The sequence below is a fragment of the Trachinotus anak genome, unplaced genomic scaffold (genome assembly GCF_046630095.1).
Source record: "Trachinotus anak isolate AG129_WGS33_773 ecotype Australia unplaced genomic scaffold, CSIRO_AGI_Tana_v1 ptg000025l, whole genome shotgun sequence".
In the NCBI taxonomy this organism is placed as follows: Eukaryota; Metazoa; Chordata; class Actinopteri; order Carangiformes; family Carangidae; genus Trachinotus; species Trachinotus anak.
The window spans coordinates 18,685,388-18,705,006 of NW_027273876.1; the positions used below are offsets into that span (position 1 = coordinate 18,685,388).

At 40.1% G+C, this 19,619-nt stretch overlaps 1 protein-coding gene across 4 annotated transcripts; it reads right to left on the reverse strand.

Annotated features, from left to right (window-relative positions):
* Nucleotides 1–495: 495 nt before the first annotated feature.
* On the reverse strand, nucleotides 496–19,488 carry lrrc45 (leucine rich repeat containing 45). Of its 4 annotated transcripts, XR_011685066.1 has the most exons (19): nucleotides 19,332–19,488; nucleotides 17,852–18,149; nucleotides 17,082–17,143; nucleotides 16,911–16,981; nucleotides 16,316–16,494; nucleotides 15,496–15,624; nucleotides 15,219–15,331; nucleotides 14,191–14,249; nucleotides 13,829–13,906; nucleotides 12,725–12,860; nucleotides 10,697–10,774; nucleotides 10,154–10,265; nucleotides 9,963–10,033; nucleotides 8,066–8,158; nucleotides 6,540–6,632; nucleotides 5,762–5,935; nucleotides 4,008–4,155; nucleotides 3,099–3,356; nucleotides 496–2,399 (listed from the first exon to the last, which is right to left on the reverse strand). XR_011685066.1 is itself a non-coding variant. In XM_071462602.1 (18 exons), the coding sequence occupies exons 2-18, from the start codon at nucleotides 18,078–18,080 to the stop codon at nucleotides 3,157–3,159; spliced, it is 2,025 nt and encodes a 674-aa protein (XP_071318703.1). In that variant the 5' UTR covers nucleotides 18,081–18,149; nucleotides 19,332–19,488; the 3' UTR covers nucleotides 496–3,156. The 4 variants fall into 4 exon arrangements, 3 of the variants coding, with proteins under 3 accessions (XP_071318703.1, XP_071318705.1, XP_071318704.1); XM_071462602.1 differs by having other exon boundaries at nucleotides 496–3,356; XM_071462604.1 differs by having other exon boundaries at nucleotides 496–3,356; nucleotides 17,852–18,166; nucleotides 19,332–19,474.
* Between the last annotated feature and the right edge of the window lie 131 nt (nucleotides 19,489–19,619).

Sequence of the window (19,619 nt, forward strand, 5' to 3'; positions counted from 1 at the left end):
CCTGCTTATCTTTAGTGTGCACCGACTTAAGATACTTTCACATTTAAATCTAATTTTGCTGGAACTTTGATTCATTTTCTCTGCTGCCCTTTACTGTCCTTTATTACATCAGGGGCTATTTACTGCACTGAAACAGCATTCCTCCTTCTTATTCCATTTTACTTATAGTGATTTTATATTCGTGTAATTATATTTGTCCTGATGCATTCCTATGTCAGACTCCTCTCTGTTTTTGAGCATAACTTTACTAAAAATTCAAGATATTGATTATTTGTGGTTGTGATTAACCCATATCACAGCCTCAGACAAAGGTTTGACAGGGTTGAAATGTGTGTGAACTATCTTGAAAGTTACAACTCTTTGGATGCCGTTTCAAGACCCAGTGACCTCATATATCCCCACCCCACCAACACACTACACCCTGAATACTGTACCCTGAGATACAGAATAATACCAACCCCTAACACATTCACACATTAAGACAAATCACAAGGCTTTGCTTTTTCAGAAATGACCTAATTTTACTGATATAAAACACGTCATCATAATCAAAGCAAAATGATAAAAACACATTTAAGCACATAAATAAAATATCCATCACACATCTGAAAACATGACAAGATATAAAAGAGCAGTGTCTATTATACAAGAAAATACTATTAGTAAAAACAGCAGATAACATTTAGTGAATCATTTTTCTGCTCTCTGCATCAGAACTGAAGGGTGGGTGTGTGGTGTGTGGAGGGTGGTGGTGGGGTGGGGTGGGAGGGGGGAGCCATCTGGTTTGACAGATACAATATTAAGGCATATTTGAACCAAATCTCATTTTGCATGTAAACTCTAACAATACAACGCTGACTGAGATTAGAGGAGACAAAGAACAAGTTCAGCAGAATGGAGCTGGACAGCGAGAAATGATATGAATGATCACGTGCAGTTAATTTGAAGCACAGTTCATCTCAGTTAATGTAAAAGCTAAAGATGTAAGAGCAGGCTTCCTTTGGCAATGATCTAAGCACAGAATAAAAGACAGGGATGCGAGTTTAATCTCATTACAAACAGTAAATCATTTCTTTCAAATAAGACAGACTATAATATAAATGCAATAGCATTTCTTTATCATTTTGGTGTAGTACAGTTTTATTTGATTGATTGATTGATTGATTGATTGACTGAAAACAGGAGACATAAAAATACATATGGAAACAGAATTTGCAGTGTTGCTCCAATAATGTGCAAGTAAAAACAAAGCTGACCTTGAGAAGAGATAAAACCGTGTTGCTTTGAAACTGGAACTAATCTTATCCATCTGACAAACTACTTGTTCAAAAGAAACAAGAATGGGTAAAAGTCTAAGGCACTAGTAGCAAACCCTAGAGGCTGAAGTTTTCATTACAGCCCACAATCTGAGCACCTTGGACTGAATGAACAATGCATTATCTATTAGACGAAAGCAGTGGGGGTTAAATGGACATTTTGCCCTGAGGGTGGTGATATGTAAGAGGTTCATAGACTCAGGAGCATAAGTGTGCTAAATTGCTAAATTTAGTTAAAGATCTAAAAATGTGAAGGAGATCTTGCTGGTGTTATGGATATCAGACTACTTAGTGACCATGCTAGTGGCGTGGCTCTAGGAATGGCAATGCCAGTGTGTTGTTCGCTACAACAGACAGACATTGACAGACATTCATGTTTTCTTGACGATGTACCCTAATGACTATGGTAACCCCCTGACTCGTCTGCTAGTGTCATGAGGTTGATATTTATGGTTTGGAGGGAAATGTCTCACTGTTTGATGGATTAACATGAAACTTGCCCCACACACTGACGCGCCACTCAAGATAAATTATAATCACTGTGGTGATCCTCTGACTTTTCATCTAGTGCCATCATCAGGTCTAATTTCCACTTCATTCAGCACTTTGGTTTATGACCAAAAGCCTGGAAAACTAATGTCACTCCCATCTGCCTCAGGTGTATGCTGTGTTTATTGGTAACACATGTTAGCATGCTAACATGCTAAACTTAAATGGTGATATTTATAAATATCATATACACTTGATATCAGCATGTTAGTACTGTCATTGTGAGCATGTTAGCATGTTCATGTTAGCATCTGACTTAAAGCACAGTACCACTTGCATAGCGTGGTTAAGATAAGCTATGAACTGAGGTGTAGGACAGAATGGATGGATGGATGGATGGATTGATGGATGGATGGATGGACAGACAGACTGGCAGACCAGCTAAGAGAACTGTAAACTTGAGTAAATTTATCATAGCTTGTGATGTAGGAAGATGACATGTCCCATGAGTAGTCTCTTAGTCCCCAACAATGGAAACTGTCCTCAGCGGGCACAACACCAGATCTGTTCACAAATCAGTGATGATCTGGAGGTCTGGAACCAGGTCAGTCAAAATACATGAAAGAGAAAATTAAGGTGAAAAGGAAAATTATTAGCCAGACTATCTAAATATCTAAATATCTATCACATTTTCACAGACTCACTTCTTGCTTCAACTTTGACGATGAGGGATTATCAATGATGTTTCACAAGTGTTGAAATAAAGTGGTTTGGTTAATCTGGATCAACTTTTCTCTTGCATCCAACTTGTCTGATCATCTGATTACTCATATTTCTTGTCTGACTTCTTTCTATTGATGTCATTGTATTCCCAGATCTCAGCTATTACTATTAACTTCAGTGATGATAGTCTTATCATAACAGGGAGACAGAGATAAATGACAATGACAAGACTCAAGCTGTAAAAAAACAATAATTTCCTTTAAAATCTTCAGTATTGACGTACTGACCAACACTGTTGTCCTTAGTGGAACAAAAGATTAAATTACCTGCTAAGATGAGTCCTTCTTACTGTAAATTCAGTGTGTTGCGATGTGGCAACAGCAGTTCAAACTAAAGTACTGATGAGGTGCAGTAACTGCGAGTATTAACAAAGTTCTTACAGTTTTAAAAGTTTAATTTTTTGGCTTTGTCTGCACATTTTGTTGTGCTAATAGTCATACTGCCCAGCACCAATTATCTCCCATACGACTCTTATACTGATGATTTTTCCATTCTGCAGACTCTCCTGACCTGTGCGGGCGCCCAGTGAGGGCTCAGGGGTTACAGCTACTGTGCTGAGCTCTCTCTGTCATTTCTTGGGGCTGCTGTACTGTCCCAGAGGAGAGCCCTGAACATAGGTGAGGATGGCACTCTGCAGGTAGCTGGCTCTGTTGGCCTCATCCTCCCTCATCCTCTGGATCTCTGCCTCCTTCAGCCGCAGCTTCTCCAGCATGGAGGACATTTCACTCTCTTTGTCGAGGAGCGCCTCTCTGTGGTTACTGCTAAGTACTGCAGGACAGCAAACCACAAAGACCAACCAGAGTAAACCAAGTTATACAGTACAACCAAGTACAACACACAAAAATCATGGCAAGCCAAAGAAAACAACACATGGTCACAGTTCCACAGACAGTTCCTCCTAAAATTTAAATCATTCAGTGAAATAAACATAATTTACTTTTAACCAATTCAGTTTTGTAATCCCTAATTTCAATGAGCTAAATGATTTCTCAATATTAAAAACAGGTGAACAAGACACAGCACATCTGCCCAATATATATCAACATGCCACAACTGCCTGAGGGACAGTGGATGACCTACCCACACACACACACACACACACACACACACACACACACACACACACACACACACACACACACAAATAATATACTGTAAATATACATAATTAATATCCACATCTATATTGATCTTGATCTTGGTCTTGTTCGTTACATTTTATATTTTGAACATTGTCAGTGTGTAAAAGATAAAAGACAGCATTACAGAAAAAAATTCAAAACTCATGCTTCTGGTATCAATACATTTCTTTAGACAAATTAATTTGCACTGAAACAAATAACACAAACAGAGACAGAAGAGGAAACTCATCTCAACTTTTTGAAATGTGCTTTTTTTGCTAACAATAAAAAAATGTACCTTTAATCTCTCTTTCCAGAGCACTGATCTTCTCTTTGAGTCCTGCCTGTGCCATCCTCTCCGCCTCTAAATGTCCAATCTGCTCCTGCAGCTCCACCCTGACCCGGCTCACCTCAGCCACCTTCTCCTGGTCCTTACATGACAGCTCCTGCAACAACACAACGCCTGTTAAACACCCAATGCACATTGATGCTAACAGACAAACACCCTTTGATTATCACTTTCAGGCCACAGCACAGCAGCCTTTAGTGGCAGTTGGGGTTTATCTCAGCGCTGGTAACAGATGTGGTTCAACTTGTACAGTTGGTAATCTATCATAGAGTTGCAAAGTGGGAGGAATTACTTTAGGCACCCATCATCTGTCTGCGAGTATAAGCCCTGTTCATTTTCTTACAGACAATATTAGCTGACATGAAATTCTCCTGCTTAAATCTTTAGTACAAACAATGAAGAACTGTGTTAGAAAATATCTGGTTCTTTGATAAAATGTCAAAGGTACAACCCTGGGGACATAAACACTACAGGAGAGATGTCGACTATGCCTCTTAAGGTGGATTTTCAGTAACAAACATCCAATCACCTGAAAGCTGAAAACTCTGTTGTATGAGCCACAGTAAGCAGAGGCTAAAGATGACACTGTAGAAACTTGGTAATATTCTCTGTACTTCAAATCAAGTCAATGTGAGTCAGTGTTTGATGATTTTGGCTTCTCCTGTGTTTAGTTCTTCTGGATTTGCGAGAGCTGCTTTGTGTTCCAGCTGTGTGGTTGCTGCTGGAGACATGGTCACATACTGTCATTAGTCATTTTTGAGACAGAGTAAAGATATGGAAGCATGAGAGTGGTGTGCTATAAAGAGCAACTTCTTGCTGAGACCACAATGGACAAAGAGAGAGAGTCCTCATCTGTGAATTATTAGTTTAGTTTCTGTCTTCATCTATTTGTTGTCCTAAATGAACTGAAACCAAGCTCAGTGCACAGCTGGCGACACGAGAAGAGGGGAAACAAGCTGAGCTCTCATCTGCATTGTTTTTTTATTGTTGGCAAATGAAACATTCAGCATATGTTGTAAAGCTGCAAGGCCTTGCCATAATCCAGACCTAAGGTAAATCATTTTATTTATCATTTTAACACCTGTCATAACCGGGGCTGGGTTATGCACTTGTGTCAGAAAAACAACTCAAAGAATATTGAAATGTGTGAGAAAAAAATCTGAAACTCAGTCTGATGCTGTGGATCCATATTCAGGCAAAATTGAGACAACAGCACCCACTGTATTGGATGTACAGACAATTATACAGGAATACTTTGATACCTGATTATTCTCAGGCTGCAAGTCTACAGTTATAACTAGTAATATTTTTCTGTGATTTCTCAGTGTATTTATGGATGTTTATTTGCAATGACATTAGAGGTGCTAAAGTGTAAGTCACACCAAATCTAAAAATATGTATGTTCATGTCTGTGTGTTCCTTGTATGATTTTTGGTTGGCTTCAAGTCCAGGAGCTTATCACCGTGAGGTGACAGTTCAACCACTGAACCACAGGCACTTCAGTGGAAAAGCCACATTTAATAAAATATCAGATATCTGATGAGGTGACTGACTGCACAGATCAGATATTTTATATTGATTTGCATGTCATCAAACATGAACCATTAGTTCAACTGTAAAATGAGTTATATGTGAAACATAATGATGCCCACATTGTGACCCTGGAAAGTTTTATGTGTAATGGGCATCTGGTGGGTCCTGACCTGCTGGAGCTCCTCTATCCTGCGCCGCAGTCCGTCCATCTCGACGCTCTGCTGGCCGGTCTTGGCTTGCAGATCAGAGATGGTCTGTTTCTGCTGGGAGCAGTGGAGCTGCACCTCCTGCAAGGAGGAGCGCACCGTGCGGAGCTTCTCCTCTAAGGATGACACGTGCTCCTGCTGCTCAGAGGAAACAAAGAGAAGGAGGAAGATGGTAGAGAAACTGAAGGAGGAAAGTGTTGTATTGCGTCTTTGAACTGACCTGGCTATAACACACAATATTAACTGTCAGACTGTCCATGACCCATAGCTGGCACTGAAAGCCTGGTCACATGTGTCATCTTGTTAAACATCTTATTGCTTCCAAAATGTTGTTCTTTATTGTGAGATTACTTATTTCAGTAAAGATCTTATATAGCTGCTTGTGTTTAACAGTTTAGAATTTTTCCTTCTTCTACTAAATGACAAAACATGTTCATATTCCTAATAGGAATGTATTTAAAAAGTATAGTTTAGGGATCAGCATAGAAAGTGAGGTATTGAACTGACAGTTCTTGCATGGACGTGGTATTGTTTCTTACCACGCCTGAAGGTGGAGCTACAGAAAAGTTCAGGGGCTGACAAACATTATTATTTAAGGACCATAAAAATCAAGAGCTTGATTTTAATGGCAGTTTGACCTCAGTTGTTGATTTATCTTGCTTTCCATTCACTGGACAGTTGGAAGCAAACAAAGTGAGTGTGACATTAAAAACTGATCAGAGATGCATATTTTACAACCCACCTCTTCCAGACGCACTTGAGTTCGCACTCTTCCCAGTTCCTCCTCCGCCTGAGCCCTCTCTGTCACACACGCTGCTTTGGCTTTACTCAGCTCCTACAACAGAGGCATGTTACATTTTCACATGACGTTACATTATAGTACAGATGTGTATGTGTTTATTTCACTGTGTCCACCAGCTGTGCCTCCACACCAACAATGTAGACAGTGTTTTAATTCAACACTCCAGCGCCAAAGTGTTCCCAATGTTCTTGAATTTTTCCAGTTGGACGTGAGAGGTGGGAAATTCCCAGAGGAGCCAACTCGTAGATTTGAATAACTGAACTCCCCGGAAAAATACAGTTAGGGAAAGTATAATTTCCCACATTCAATAAATACAGCATCCACTCAGTCTTTGGAATTGAATCTGAGCAGCTTATAGTAAATTTATGTAAAGGTAAAGGTCACTTGAGCACATACAGAGTATACTGCTGCAGTGCCTCTGATAAGGGAACTGATTTATAGTTCAGTGTCTGATTTCATCTATTGAAAGCAGCACACCAAAACTACAAAGGAGTATTGTACAGTATTAAGACATGTCTTGCGAAATTACATATTCCAAAGTAATGTGTTGACATACTTTCATTCACAATGACAGAGGCAGAACACAGTGAGCAGGTTTGTGTTTGTTAGACATGTTGTCCTGACACTTCTTTCTGCAACTTCCTTAGTGTTGTCTTCACTGTCTTCCTGCATTTCCATCAGACATGAAGAAAGAAACACAAGCTGCCCAAGCCGTCCAATCACAGCTCTTAATGTCTGCACATGGTATCTCTCTAGCCGTTGTAGCTTGAACGTGTAAATACATGTATAAATCCTGTGTTAATGAGCTGCAGGAGTTCAGCTCATAACGACGGTCGTATGATTAGAGGTGACAAGTGGAGTAAGTAAAGCTCTGCAGACAGCAGGCAATGATAGTAAAGACGAAAAGCAAAACAGCAACCAATACAATATCTGCATACATGCAATACATACACAAATAACACCAGGTCATTGTCGTCACTGTCATTTCTCACCAAAACCATAAGAGACAGCAGTGAGGGAAAGCGAGAAGCTAGAGGACGCCGTTCTACGTCTGCGGCTGTCAACAGGCCGAATCACATTTGGCTTAAAAAGCCAATAGCTGACGGGAGTACAGATCTCATGTACCTGTGTCACCTCTAGGGAGGTAAAATCTCCACTGTGATGGAAACTAATCAGCCTCACTGTGTAGGGGCTGCTGGGAGTCCAGTTTGCTGGCCTGAGCTGTCTCTGTAGCCCAGACACAATACAGAGAGCTAACCAACCAACAAACAGTATTAAAATCCATGTTAGAATGTGACGGAAAAGGCTGAATTGAAATCAGTGTAGAGATTTAACAGCACTGCAATAGTATTTTTAACCCCTCTGACCTGATGAGCAAACTGGTGGATGGTCTACCCTGTCCTGTGTGAGGATTAAAATTCTGTGCACTGGACACCATACATTTGATGAAATCCCCAGACTCTGACCTCTTCCAGTTGTATCCGCTGCCCCTCCAGTTTGAAGATGCGTTCTTGCAGAACTCTCTCACTCTCTTCGAGATGACGGTTCACATGCTCCACCTGACAGAAAATTAGAATTTCTAGCATTTTATAAATTAAATATATATTTCTAATATAAATTAGAAAACTGAGCTAAGGTGAATCATACAGAAAAAACAGAATTACTACCTCGTGGTTGTATGCCTCTGCCAACCAGCCAAATTGCAATATATATGGTCACAATCTTCCCTTCCTGAGTTATAGCACTGAATAATGGCCAAAAGGGTTTTTGTAGAAAATGATGTCACACTGAAGTTGACCTTTCACCATTATGATTGAAAATGTCATTGCTTAATTTTATCCTTATGGACATTTGAGTTAAATCGTGTCCTAATTAGTGTATGAATCTGTGAGTTACAGCCAAAATGGTCACAGTGACATTGACCTTTGACCACCAAAATATAATCAGTTCATCCTTGAGTCCAAGTCAACAAAATCCCTCGAGTCACTACTGAGATATCGTATTCAAAAGAATTGGACCAACAGCTCTGGCTGTCGCCGGTGCAGGGGCATAATAAAATAAAAAATAAACTGTTTAGTGGTAACAAAATTGGCTGCTCGGCACCTATAAAGTTACATCTTGTCTGTGTAATCAGTACAAATACTCAAGTGGAAAATAACATGATGTGGCTCTAAAGGGGATTCTGTCGCTGACTATTTCTTGGCCAGGTGCAGTAATCTTCCAGGAATCTCTACACTGGTTGCCTTGACAACCTCATGGCAACAAAAAGATTTCAGACTTCCTGGAATTACGTGTTAAACTATTCTTTTAAATACTCTTTTAAAACATCTATAAACTCTTCCACAAATGTCCACAATAAGTAAAATGTCATGGTTGAAGTATGTGTGAGTAAAAATATATTTTCTTTTCTCTTATTTATTTATTCATCTTCTGAGGTTCAAATGATTTATGTAATTGTAATTTTTCCACTGAAGGTGCCCTGCAGAGTTTCCATGTAAACAAACAAGAGCCATGTTTACTCACTAAAAGACACTGAGGTCTAACAAACATGATGAAAGCACTTCCTTCCCAATAAAACATTTGCAAAGCTAATTTTACTGCATTGGCACCACTTGTAGAGCAGTGGAATATTTTGGCAAGACTGTGTATTCTATCAGCTGCCGGTGTGCTGGAACCAATCCCAGCTGACACTGGGCGAGGGCGTGGCACACCGTGGACAGGTCTCCAGTCAGTCCAGGGCTGATATATAGAGACATACAACCACCCATGTTCACATTCATGCCTATGGGCACGCTAATTAACCTAATGTGCATGTCTTTGGACAGTCATTTACAGGATAACTCTAGTTTATTACAACTTGGGTCTCGCTGACAGAGGTTTGTCCATCGTTTCTGTTGGTTATAATAACACTGTACTCACCAGGTCAGTCACTGAGTCTGACAGTTTAAGAAGCATGAACACGAACCAAACCAAGAGTTTAATCAGATTATCTAACTAACACTGTGTAAGCACACCTGAATTTTTCAAGTTACACACCGTTTGTACAGCAGTAGAGCAGGTCAAAGGTAAAGCAGGAAGTAGCTCTGTAAACTGTGATGGATGTTTACAGCGGACAGTTTGGGAAATAATTCGACCTCTCACTTTTTGTTTTCTCTTCCAAATGAGTTTGACTAACTCTGATCATCTGACAGCTTGTTTCAGACAGATCAGATTTCTTTTTAGTTTTGTCATTATGTTCCCAGTTCTAAGCTATTAACTTAGTGAGTGCAATATTACAGATTGGAGCTACCAAGTGATGGACAAAACTACAATAATAAGACCATTTCATTCTTTTGTACCCTGCTTAGAATTTCAAGAGAGCACCTCTTTCTGTCGGAGAGCGTCCATGTCCTCCAGGGCTTGCTTGGACCTACGTTTCTCTGCTTCCAGACGGTCTGTCAGAGGGTGACACACAGGAAATCTCTGCTGGGTTTCTTGTAATAAAGTGTGCGTGTGTGTGTGTGTGTGTGTGTGAGATTGTGAAAGTGAGTGTGTGTTCTGTATGTGTGTGTTACCTTCTGCCTGTGCTAGTCGCAGCTTGAGCTCAGCCGTGCTGTTGGTCAGTTCTTGCTTCAGCTCAAAGATCTGGTGCTGCTGAGACTTACACCTGCGCTCCATTTCCTCCACCTAACACATACAAAACACAAAAACAGTCAGGCTCACATCTACCACAACTGGCACAGATATATTGTCCAGTAGAGCAGCCTTAGAATTGACTGTAGCATCTGATTTATATTAAGACTGCTTCTCTCTGATAGATCTCTCTGAACTAACTTCAACCGTTTCTTCCTTTAAATCACCAACTTCACCAGCGGCCCACAAACTATACTGTTCAACGATGCTTTACCAACAATGCTTTAATTAATTCTCTTTCTCTGCCCATGCATTTATATAGTACTGCATGTGATTAAAGTCTCCATCTGAGTCTGTAAAGTGCCTTGAGGCAATTTATGTCTCAATTCAAATGTATTCAATTGAATTGATTGAAAAGTGCCCCTAATCAAACATAATCAAATACTGAATACATAAACTGACCCTGTTACACACTGTTCTCTTACTTTGCTCCTGAGTTGGATGCTGGTTTGGGTCTGGTCTTGGATCTCTCTGAGGAGTTTGCCCTCTCTGAGCGCACAGTCCTACAGGATAAAAAAAACAATTTGATGCTGAGCACAAATTTCAAACAAGCATATCTCATAAGTGTAAATGATTTTGATATGGTATGTATCAGTTTGTCATAATATGTTCAAGTTTTGCAGAACTCCACTGTCTGTGTTACTGACTCTGAGCAGATTGTAGCTGGAAACAGACAACATGAGTTAATGCTGCTGCAACACTGAACATGACCTTGATCTTGCCATGCTAGGCTGTTACCAGATCATTGATAATGCAAAGTCGGTTTAATTTATTCCACCCTCACAGAGCAATTTCAACATGTGCAGGCTCTCTGTTAACGTTGCGTGACCAACTGGCTCAGTTAACTGTGGGATTATCAATCCAGCTGCTATGAACTGAACACATGAGTGGCAGTTGACAATAATATGATATAGTAACAAGTAATAAAAGCAATGTGTTAGAAATTTGCATTAGTATATAACTACAAATGTTTGCATATGGGCAGGTTACAGGCTTAAGCAGCCTGTACAGGGAAAATACTAGCTTCTTAGAGCCGAAGTGACACAAAAGATGTTTCTGATCCATCAGTAGACGCTAAATGTCCAAAAAGGAGAATGGATTCTTCCTTTGTGTGCACCAAGATTGGCTTTTTCTTTCCTAAAAGAAAAGCCTGTAACAGTGAGTATTCCATAACACAGATGCTCCAGACAGTCGTGCGTTTGAGCTGTTGATGTACTGAGGAGCACACCAGCTTGAAGACACTAAAATCACCGCCTTGTGGTCGTATACCTCTGCCAACCAGCCAATGTGCAGGAAATATGGTCATAATCTCCCCTTCCTGAGTTACAGCATTGAATAAAGGCCAGAGGTGTTTTTGCAGAACATTATGATGTCACAGTGAAGTTGAGCTTTGACCATTTGGATATAAAATGTCTAAATTGAGTTAAATTGTGTCATAATTAGTGTATGAATCTGTGAGTTATGGCCAAAAACATGTCTTGTGAGGTCACAGTGACCTTGCCCTTTGATCTTTGACCACCAAATTCTAATCACTTTATCTTTGAGTCCAAGTGAATGTTTGCAAATTCCCTCAAGGTGGTCTCATTCAAGAGGCAAAACCATCCATCAGTTCAAGTGGACCTTTGCACCAGATTTTGGAGAAAAAAAAAAAAACGTTCACAAGGCCACCGTGTGAGGTCACCGTGACCTTGACCTTTGACCACCAACATCTAATAAGTTTATCCTGAGTCCTAGTTTGTGCCAAATTTGAAGAAGTTCCGTGACAGCATCATTGAGATATGCAGTTCACAAGAAAGGGATGACAGGCTGAGTACTTAACACCTCTGGCTCTGGTTGTCGACGGCACAGAGGCATAAAAAAAGCTTAATGAAGGTGTATGTGACCTGATGTGCAGTGTGCAAACTCAAAAGCAGGTGACTTTTTATTTACATATATTTATTACTACAGTGACTAATTTTCTGTTTACAGGTTGCCTCATATCATTCAATTATAAAACTGGTTATTACTAACTCTACAGATTGCTTTCTAACCACAGTGGTACACTGACTGACTGACTGGATTGTAAACATTTATTGCCATGCAAAGTAAAGACTTGTTTGTCTGTACTTGTTTGTCCTTGGACTGTGAGGATGTGACTCTGAGCTGTTGCAGTTGTCACTGTAATATGGCTGCAGTATTTTGTCCATTCTGGAACCTTGGCTCAAGGTTTTTCTCACAGCTAATTGTCAGTTGATCATCCTCAGCATGAACTCAAGCTAACATGTATCACTAGTTACAGCACATGACAGGGTTGTGCTAACATTTGCATTGAGTTAAGAAACTATATTTATCATTCAAATAGCAAAAAGTGTTCAATTTAATCTTTCATGAGTTAGTTACAGGCTGAATCATATATAAAAAGGGTAAAAACAAGCTAACATTTTTTTTAACATGTTTTAACATTGTCTTCTCACCTCTTGCTCTTTCTTCCTCTCTCTGCTTTGTTGCTCCCTCTGTTCTTCTTTCTCAGCCTTCACCCGAGTCAGCAGTTCTCCCATGTTTTGATTCTTCTGCTCAGACAGGGCGAGGGCAGCCTCTGTCATCTGCAGTCTGCACATCAAATAATCATGTGATCAGAGGAATCAATTAGTCAATTGACAGAAAGTTAATCAGCAAAGTCTGTATAATGAAAATTCAATCAAAACATTGTTAAAAAAAAATCTAAGTGGAATTTATCAGATCTGAACACATGGTATCTCATGATTATCACAGGAGAAAAATATCAACTATGAAAAATGAACAGTGACATGCAGGAAGAACACCAGAGTCAGTTTACTCTCTGAGGTCCCACAGGGGTCTGTTCTTGGTTTCTTTCTGTACAGCCTTTACATCCTTCTCCCTTGTTACATCCTCAGTAAACACAAGTTACCATAGCTATGCTGAGGAAACACCACTTCTCGTCCCACTGGACTTGACTACAAACTTGAACTTGACTCTCATAAATTCCCCGAACAGCTACAATGATGTTGAAAACTGGTTGCCTTGAGGCTTTCTCACACTGAAACAGGGAGAAAACAGAAATCTGGTTTCAAATCTAGTCGATCAATTTTGGACCCATACATATCATTAAGAGTAACAGCACATAATAACTAAATCTCAGATGTTAATGTTTTTAATGCTTTGTATAGTTTTGTGTACACCAGTAATGTTTGTTAACGGCTGCTAGCTTTGCATTTATTATGCAAATTCAAATGTGAACCCCTCCAGTGTTCATATATATATATATGCACACGCACACACACGCACACACACACACACATGGAGTACCAGCTCTGTCCTAGTAGAAAGAGTTTATATCATGATGGGTCAGGGGAAATGAATACAAGCATCAGGTTGTGGTCACCTGATTAAATATTCGGCATGCATCAGTATTTCAGGAGGGCCAAGTCAGACAAAGTGTGCACTGTAGGTTATACTGTAGTCTTTTATACAGTCTTGTGCTTGGCTGGGTATTACACACACAGACTGTCCTGTTCTTCATATTGCGAATGTAGAATAAAGGAGGATGAAATGCTTACTTGGCAGTGAGAGAGTTGACAGCCGACTTCCTCTCATTCAGAGCTTCCTGGAGTTGGCCAATCTGAATGGAAGTGGACCTAATGACAGACAGGACATTGACCAGAAAGGAAGTAATGAGGTCATGGACACAAAATTTGTTTTTCTTAAAATGATATTTGTTTTACAATCTCAATATTGCTTTTGAGGTAGATGCAGAGTGAAATATGTGCTGCCAAAAGTGAATAAGTGCTGTATCTCCCAAGCATTATTTCCTTTCCAGTGCAAATATGAGGTGGGTTAAAGGCTGATGTGGAGCTTGTTCCTCTCAGTTATACAGCTATTGTTACAGCAAATGACTGAACATAATACCACTTGCTCTCACCTGTTGGAGCGTCCTATCTCTTCCCTCTGCCTGTCTATGGTTTCCATCAGGTTTAGGAACTGAAAGAGAGGAGAAACAACCAGAGTGATGACCATAAACTTCAGCATAAATCAAATTCTTGTGTATGTCTAAAAAGGCCCAAAAGTCTTTAGAGTATGAAGAACACCACCGGTAGGCTTGAAACTTCACCGTTAACAAAGCATGGTGACAGCAGTCACCGACTTCAGTTCATGTCATTTCAGATGAATGTGAGAAGGAATGTGAGAAGTTTCTCTGGTCATATATTTTAGGAGGCATCTCAAGTGACATTAGAGAGTAAGTGAAACATAGCAACTAAAGCCTTTACTTGTACCACTAATTCTCATAATCAGGTTATTTCTTGATAAGCTTGCTGAGAAGACTGATGTCAGTCAGATTAATTTAACGTCACCACGTAAGTGCATGCTGATGATGCAGGATGACATCTCCAAAGCTGTCCAATTAAGGAGTCACCTGTCAGCCCATGTGACTTCATATTTTCTTGGTTCATTTATGAAAAGTCAGTGTGAACATGGACCAGATCAGAATTCCATCCATCCATTAGCTATACCTCTATACCACTTATCCTTATAGGGGGCTGGAGCCAATCCCAGCTGACATTGGGCGAGGGCAGGGTACATCCTGGACAGGACGTCAGTCTATCACAGGGCTGAAGTATATGCTCACATTCACACCTACATGCAATTTAGAGTCACCAGTTAACCTAATGTGCATGTCTTTGGACTGTGGGAGGAAGCCGGAGTACCCGGAGACACAGACAAGGGGAGAACACACATAGAAAGACCACCCCCAGAACCTTCTCTCTGTGAGGCGACAGTGCTAACCACTGCACCACCACGCCACCCCAGATCAGAATTAAAAGGAAATAAATGTATTTTAAATTTTATTTATTTATTTTTTTTCTTGGTCTAGACCAAATGAATCAAAGTACAGGTGTGAAAGCAGCCTACGAGTATCAGAATTACTCCATGCTTTAGTTTGAGGGTTACCTGGCGGCCCTTCATGTCTTTCAGTGTTTGAATCTCCATGCTGAGGACCTGGGTCCTGCTGCGGCTCTCTCTCAGGGTGGACTGTCTGTCTGAGTTGTGCCCAGTGGTTTGCTCTAAAAGGGTTAAACAACAAGCACAAAATAGTCATGAACAAAGACGGAGACACAGATTTTCCCAGTAATGAGAGGCATGATAAATCATAAATTGAAGACATTCTGTTCAAGGGACATTCACAGATGTAACTTTAATTATTACACCCTCTGAATGAAAGACTTACCAAGAGCTTTGAGTGTATCACTGGGAATGTTGTTTCCTGCCATCTCCAGCTGCACTATGCTCTTGTTCTTCTGCAGAGCCTCTAGCAGGGACCTGCCACCCAGCAGACCAATGTTGTTCCACCTCAGATCTGTGAACAGACAGTAACAGTCATTAAGAGAGGCTAGAGTGGTCCATCATTCATGTACATCATATAAGTATCAATATCAGACTGACTGCAAAAACTATGGAGGACTCTTGTTTTCAAATAACAGAGGAAAGTGATTGTTGACCATTACTGATAACGAATACATCATATGTATTTATGATTAAAAGCCGTTTCTCTGTTTGACACTGGCTGTTGAACAACCCACACAGGCACGAGGCAGATGGCAGATTCAAGCCCACAACCTTCTTGCTTTGAAGCAACACTGCACCACCGTGACGCCCATTGCAGAAACCTGATTTTTTAGAAAAGTCCATGTAAACAGAAAACCTGGTTGTTTTTCAACACACTTACAGATTTCATGCAGGGCTTTTAAATTCATGCATTTGAAAGAAATTGATCCAGAGGAGTATTTTTTATTACTGTGACACCAATGTTTCAGGATTAAAGATTATTACCTCCAGCTGTGATATTCTATCCAAAATTATTTAATTCAAAGACTGACTACACAAAACTACAGTTGAGTTTCCTGACTGAACTACTAAATAATTCTGTTTCTACAGCTATACGGTGGAGTGTGTACTATTGCACTACAGAGCTTGTGTCCTCAGTCCAGAAGTGGGTTTGACATAAAAAATATATATTTATTTTCATATTTAATTTCACTGTGAATCACCTAACACTTCTAGGACGGTGTTGCGTTTGAGTGCCAGCGCGAGCTCAGATGCTCCGTGGTGGTTGATCTGATTGTTGCGCAGGTCCAGGTGTGTCAGCACGCTGTTGGAGGCCAAACCCTCACAAAAGAGTGAGAAGCCCTCATCCCACACCCCCAACGCGTTCCACTCCAACACCAGCCTGCAAACAGCAGTTAGAGCCTTAATTCATGAGGATGAGACATTATTCACTGTTGCAGCACTGTGGAGTTCATTTTAGTTTCAAAAATCAGGGTTACATCCTGATTGAGAATCCTTTCTCGTACAATAGATGGAAGAGCTTGTCCTCCCTGCTCTCTTTTCCCACCAGGACTGTGAATGTGTAATGGCTGTGTTTAATAAGGATACTAAAGATTAAAATTGTCCGTTATTAGCTTAAGCACATTGTGTTTGTTGGTAGTTGTGACTAAGATGTAGATCAGTTTACATTTTATGACCAATCAATACAGAAAACCAGGTCATTCAGGTATTTACTGACTTTTTTTTTGACACTGTAAAAATACACGTGCTGTTTTACAGTAACTGACAATGTTCTCACATGAAGAGTATCATTCTCACCTACGCAGAGTCTTGTTGTGTGCCAACAACTTTCCCAAAACCTCAGCCCCTGATGACCTCAGGTTATTCCCCTGTGAACAATAATTTGCATCAGCTGACTAGCAATGCGCATCTCATGGATAAAATCCATTAGTGTCTAAGAATGTCAACAGTCAAATCTGGCAGGAGTACCTTCAGATCCAGGATTTTCACAGTGGTGTTGCCAAACAGTCCAATCAGGAGTACTTTGGTAGCTGAGAGTCACACACAAGAATGAAATCAGAGACTTCCGTTATACATAATGTAATCAAATATCACATGCAGAATCAAAACAACAATGAATGTCTCCTGTTAAACATCAGTGTGTGTGTGTGTGTGTGTGTGTGTGTGTGTGTGTGCGTGTAGCTATAATCTGATATATCTTCTCCATTGTTTTCCAAAAACACATCAGTGAGCCACACTGTTGCACTGGGTGACATGTTCATTCATTACTATGAACATACACACACACACACACACACACACACTGTAGTTTACTTTGACTCACACTGTCCAGCTGCTGCAAATAATGACAAGTGCACCAAATCTGAATTAATCCACTGCTGAAAATAGTCCCCAACAAATTTGCTCCAGTTTGAATAGTGCTTGATAAAAACAACAGTGCAAAGAACAAAATAGAAGATCATTAGCATTACCCTTCAAAAATCAGACTAATCTGCATTAGATAAGTTTGCTACTTCAGGCAAACTCAGGCAGGTTTTATTGAAAGGTTACAGGCAGTACTAAGTAACCACAGGGGACTGACTTCTCTTGCAGCTTCAGTCAGCTTTCTTTGCTTTTTTTAAAGGATAAAAGTAAACCAATGTATCAGTTATGGTAAAAGCTGTTTTATAATAATCAACACACAATATACTATATCAGACTACACATAGATGGTTTGTCTGTCTTAAAAACTCACATACCTTCTTCACTGAGCATGCAGTCACTGAGTGAAACCTCTGTGAAGATGGTCTCTTTTTGGAAGGCCCTGGCCAGCACAGAGCAGGTATCCACAGACAGGCTCTGTCCACTCAGGTCCAGTCTGGAACCCTGAGCAGCCCTGCTCTCCTGAAGTTGCGCCACAACACTCTCCTGGGGCTCCACACCTACCTCCTTACACAGACGCAGGTATGTCCGCCTGAAATCCTCCATTCTATCAGCAGTCCCTGCTTTTCATCTGAGATGTAAATGCCGTCTTCCTTCTTTCCTCTGGGACTTGACCTGTTGACAAACCAGAGCTGAGGCTATCAGTCGATTAATCGATCGACAGATAATTCATCTGAGAGTATACTGATAATTGATTTCAAGTCATTTTTTAAGCTATAAAGCCAAATATCCCTGTGTTTTTAGCATTTAAATGTAGAGATGTCCTGCTTTTTTTCCTCTTGTGATTGTAAACTGAATATGCCCTGGTTTTAGTCAGCTGGACAAAAGAAGCTATCTGATGACATCATGGTGGGCTTAGGGAAATCAAGATACACACGTCTCATCCTTTTATGACATTTTATGGACCAAATGTTTTATACAGGTTTAAAAAAAAAAATAGATGGATGAACTGATATTGAAAGGTAAAAAATAATCAAATTACTAACATAATGTTAAGTGGGTCTTGCAGAACACTGGTTCTCACTCTAGGGATTTCCTCTGTCCTCCATCAAATACATCCAAACTGGAGGCCAAAGGGGATTCTCTCTGCTAGATGTGCTTATTATAATCAAGTACCTTTGTGAGGCTGGACTTCATGAAGAAACTGCTGATAGGCTGTCAGTGCTTCCCAATTACCACCATCTCTGTTCTAACCAGCAGGAAACTATAAGATCCACTCGTTCACATACACATACAGTTGAATCCGACGTCAACGTCTAACAATGCAAGTAACAATTAAGTCTCGGAGAACTGACCTTGCAAGTACCTAAGTTCACCAAACTCCATAAAAACTGTAGTGGTTTTGACTGCATCCTGATTTCGACAAAACGCACACATTATAACATGAAGTGGAAAATCTACCCGACAACTCTATAACTACTTTTTCAATTCGGCAACACCAACTCAAAGAAGCGGATTACATTTATAATTCATTTTAACTTTAAGAACTTTTTTGCCAGTAAAGTTACTAAGCGGAAAGAAGCAGTGTGACACAAAGGTATAAACATTCCATATCATATGTTTGCCGAATGAGAATATGGCTTATATTGATTCAGAAACTGCAGTGTCTCATATTTTACAATGTAGACTGGTAATATGTTCGCTAAAGTGTTATCACCAAATTTTGAATGGGAGTGTCGTGTAACGCTATCGTTACAGTATCTCCACACAAGTCAAAGGGTCGGCCATCAAATGGTTAACCGACGTGCAAATAAGGAGAGACTTTGAAGAAGTTTTTCTGAACAATAATAAAGTTACCTTCAAACAAAAAAATCCCACAGACCTCGGCGATTACAGCAGAAATATCTTCCTGGCGGTTGTTGTTTTAGACAGCTCAGCTGACAAGCATAGGAAGCCAAGCGACAAAGTAACTAGGAAGTGCATTTCCGCGCAAAGCATCTTGGTCAGCGTAGTTTCAAAAACGTAAAACATTTTGTGCCATCTATCCTCGTCCTGGTGAGATTAATTAATAACGAACTAAACTGTACTTAATCAAGCTTTATCAGTCGCAAAGTCAAAGGGACATCGTGTTATCCAATATAACGT